The sequence below is a fragment of the Cyprinodon variegatus genome, unplaced genomic scaffold (genome assembly GCF_000732505.1).
Source record: "Cyprinodon variegatus isolate N-32 unplaced genomic scaffold, C_variegatus-1.0 Scaffold1653, whole genome shotgun sequence".
NCBI classification, from domain to species: Eukaryota; Metazoa; Chordata; class Actinopteri; order Cyprinodontiformes; family Cyprinodontidae; genus Cyprinodon; species Cyprinodon variegatus.
The window spans coordinates 18,696-20,006 of NW_015152106.1; the positions used below are offsets into that span (position 1 = coordinate 18,696).

General features: G+C 33.1%; 1 protein-coding gene across 1 annotated transcript in view; it reads left to right on the plus strand.

Moving 5' to 3' along the window:
- The window catches only part of LOC107104213 (arachidonate 15-lipoxygenase B-like), a 34,008-nt gene that overhangs the window by 7,074 nt on the left and 25,623 nt on the right, over nucleotides 1–1,311 (plus strand). Inside the window, exon 12 of the mRNA XM_015404158.1 lies at nucleotides 818–918. Within this exon, the coding sequence (XP_015259644.1) occupies nucleotides 818–918 (101 nt within the window). The remainder of the gene's footprint in view (nucleotides 1–817; nucleotides 919–1,311) is intronic.

A 1,311-nucleotide genomic window follows, 5' to 3' on the forward strand; every position in this document is an offset into this window, starting at 1 on the left:
CAATATATATAATTAGGGGGTCCCCGCTCCATCTCGCAATCAGTTTGGGGGTCCTTGGCTTTGAAAATGTTGAAGACCCCTGGTCTACACTAAGAAAGCCTATTGATCAATAGAATGAAAAATAAAAAGCTTTATGGTTGCTCAACTCAAAAAGTTAGCTGATATCACAAAGGATTATTTTAAAGAATTAAAAGAGCACTGTCTGAAATCCTCATTGGCATCAAAAAGATTTGATATACATCAAGGTTCAGTTGTACAAACTTGATCCTTACCAATGTATTCTATTGTTCCTAGTGAACCATCTCCTTAAATATGAGATTTAAAAAGTGTGGTTAATTTCCAAGAACCAGTCTGAAGCTTAATATTCTCTTGCTTTACCTATCAACTGCAAAACTGCTTTTGATGGTTGTTTTTGGTCATTGTCCTACTGGAATGTCATTTTTTTTTTAAACTTTTGATCTGATTCCCCTTGTGGTGAACCCACCTTGTACAATACAATAGTTACTGGAATAGAACAAAAACATTTGTTAAAGCTATACTTGGCTCAATATTCTGCTTCATCTTGATTCTTCCAATTCTTCTGTAATTGTGATCAGACGGTGCAGTTATGTGACCATTGAAAATGTCTTCAGCCTTCAATTTGTGCAAATTTAAAACATTTAAAATGTATTCAAGTTTGAGAAACCCAAACTATGATAATGATAATGTTAAAAATATTGAGTCCACGTAAGCCTTTTGGATGAGCTGTATATAGTGGAGGCATACAATCTTTTGAAGCAAGTACTGTATATATTTCTGCATTTTTTTTCTTTATTAGGAATCCCAAATAAATTTACCACAGTGGCTGATCTGGTGAAGTTCGTCACCATGGTGATCTTCACTGGCTCGGTCCAACATTCTGCTGTGAACTCTGGACAGGTGAAGCTTTGTGTTTTATAAAAATATACTCAGCAATGTTGTTTAGATCTTGATGGATTAATTATCGAAAAATTAAAACTAAGCTGAACTATGCTGATTCATCAATTTTATTTATGTGTACTTTAATCACTATGTAATGGTGTAGTCGTGAAATACTGAACAATTAAATAACTTTTTAAAAATGCTATAAATTCCTGTATTCCTGTGATTGAAGATGTTAAAGTTGTGTAAAGTTGTGAGCCAAAAAGGTGTTTGTTAGTGTTTACAATCACTGTTGTAAATATTCCCCATTCTGGTTTTCACGATTGTTAGCTCTAATGCCAAATAAATTATTCTGTTAGATCAACTGTAATTTAATTAGTATTATTTTTTTAAATCCAGGTCAGAGTAGGC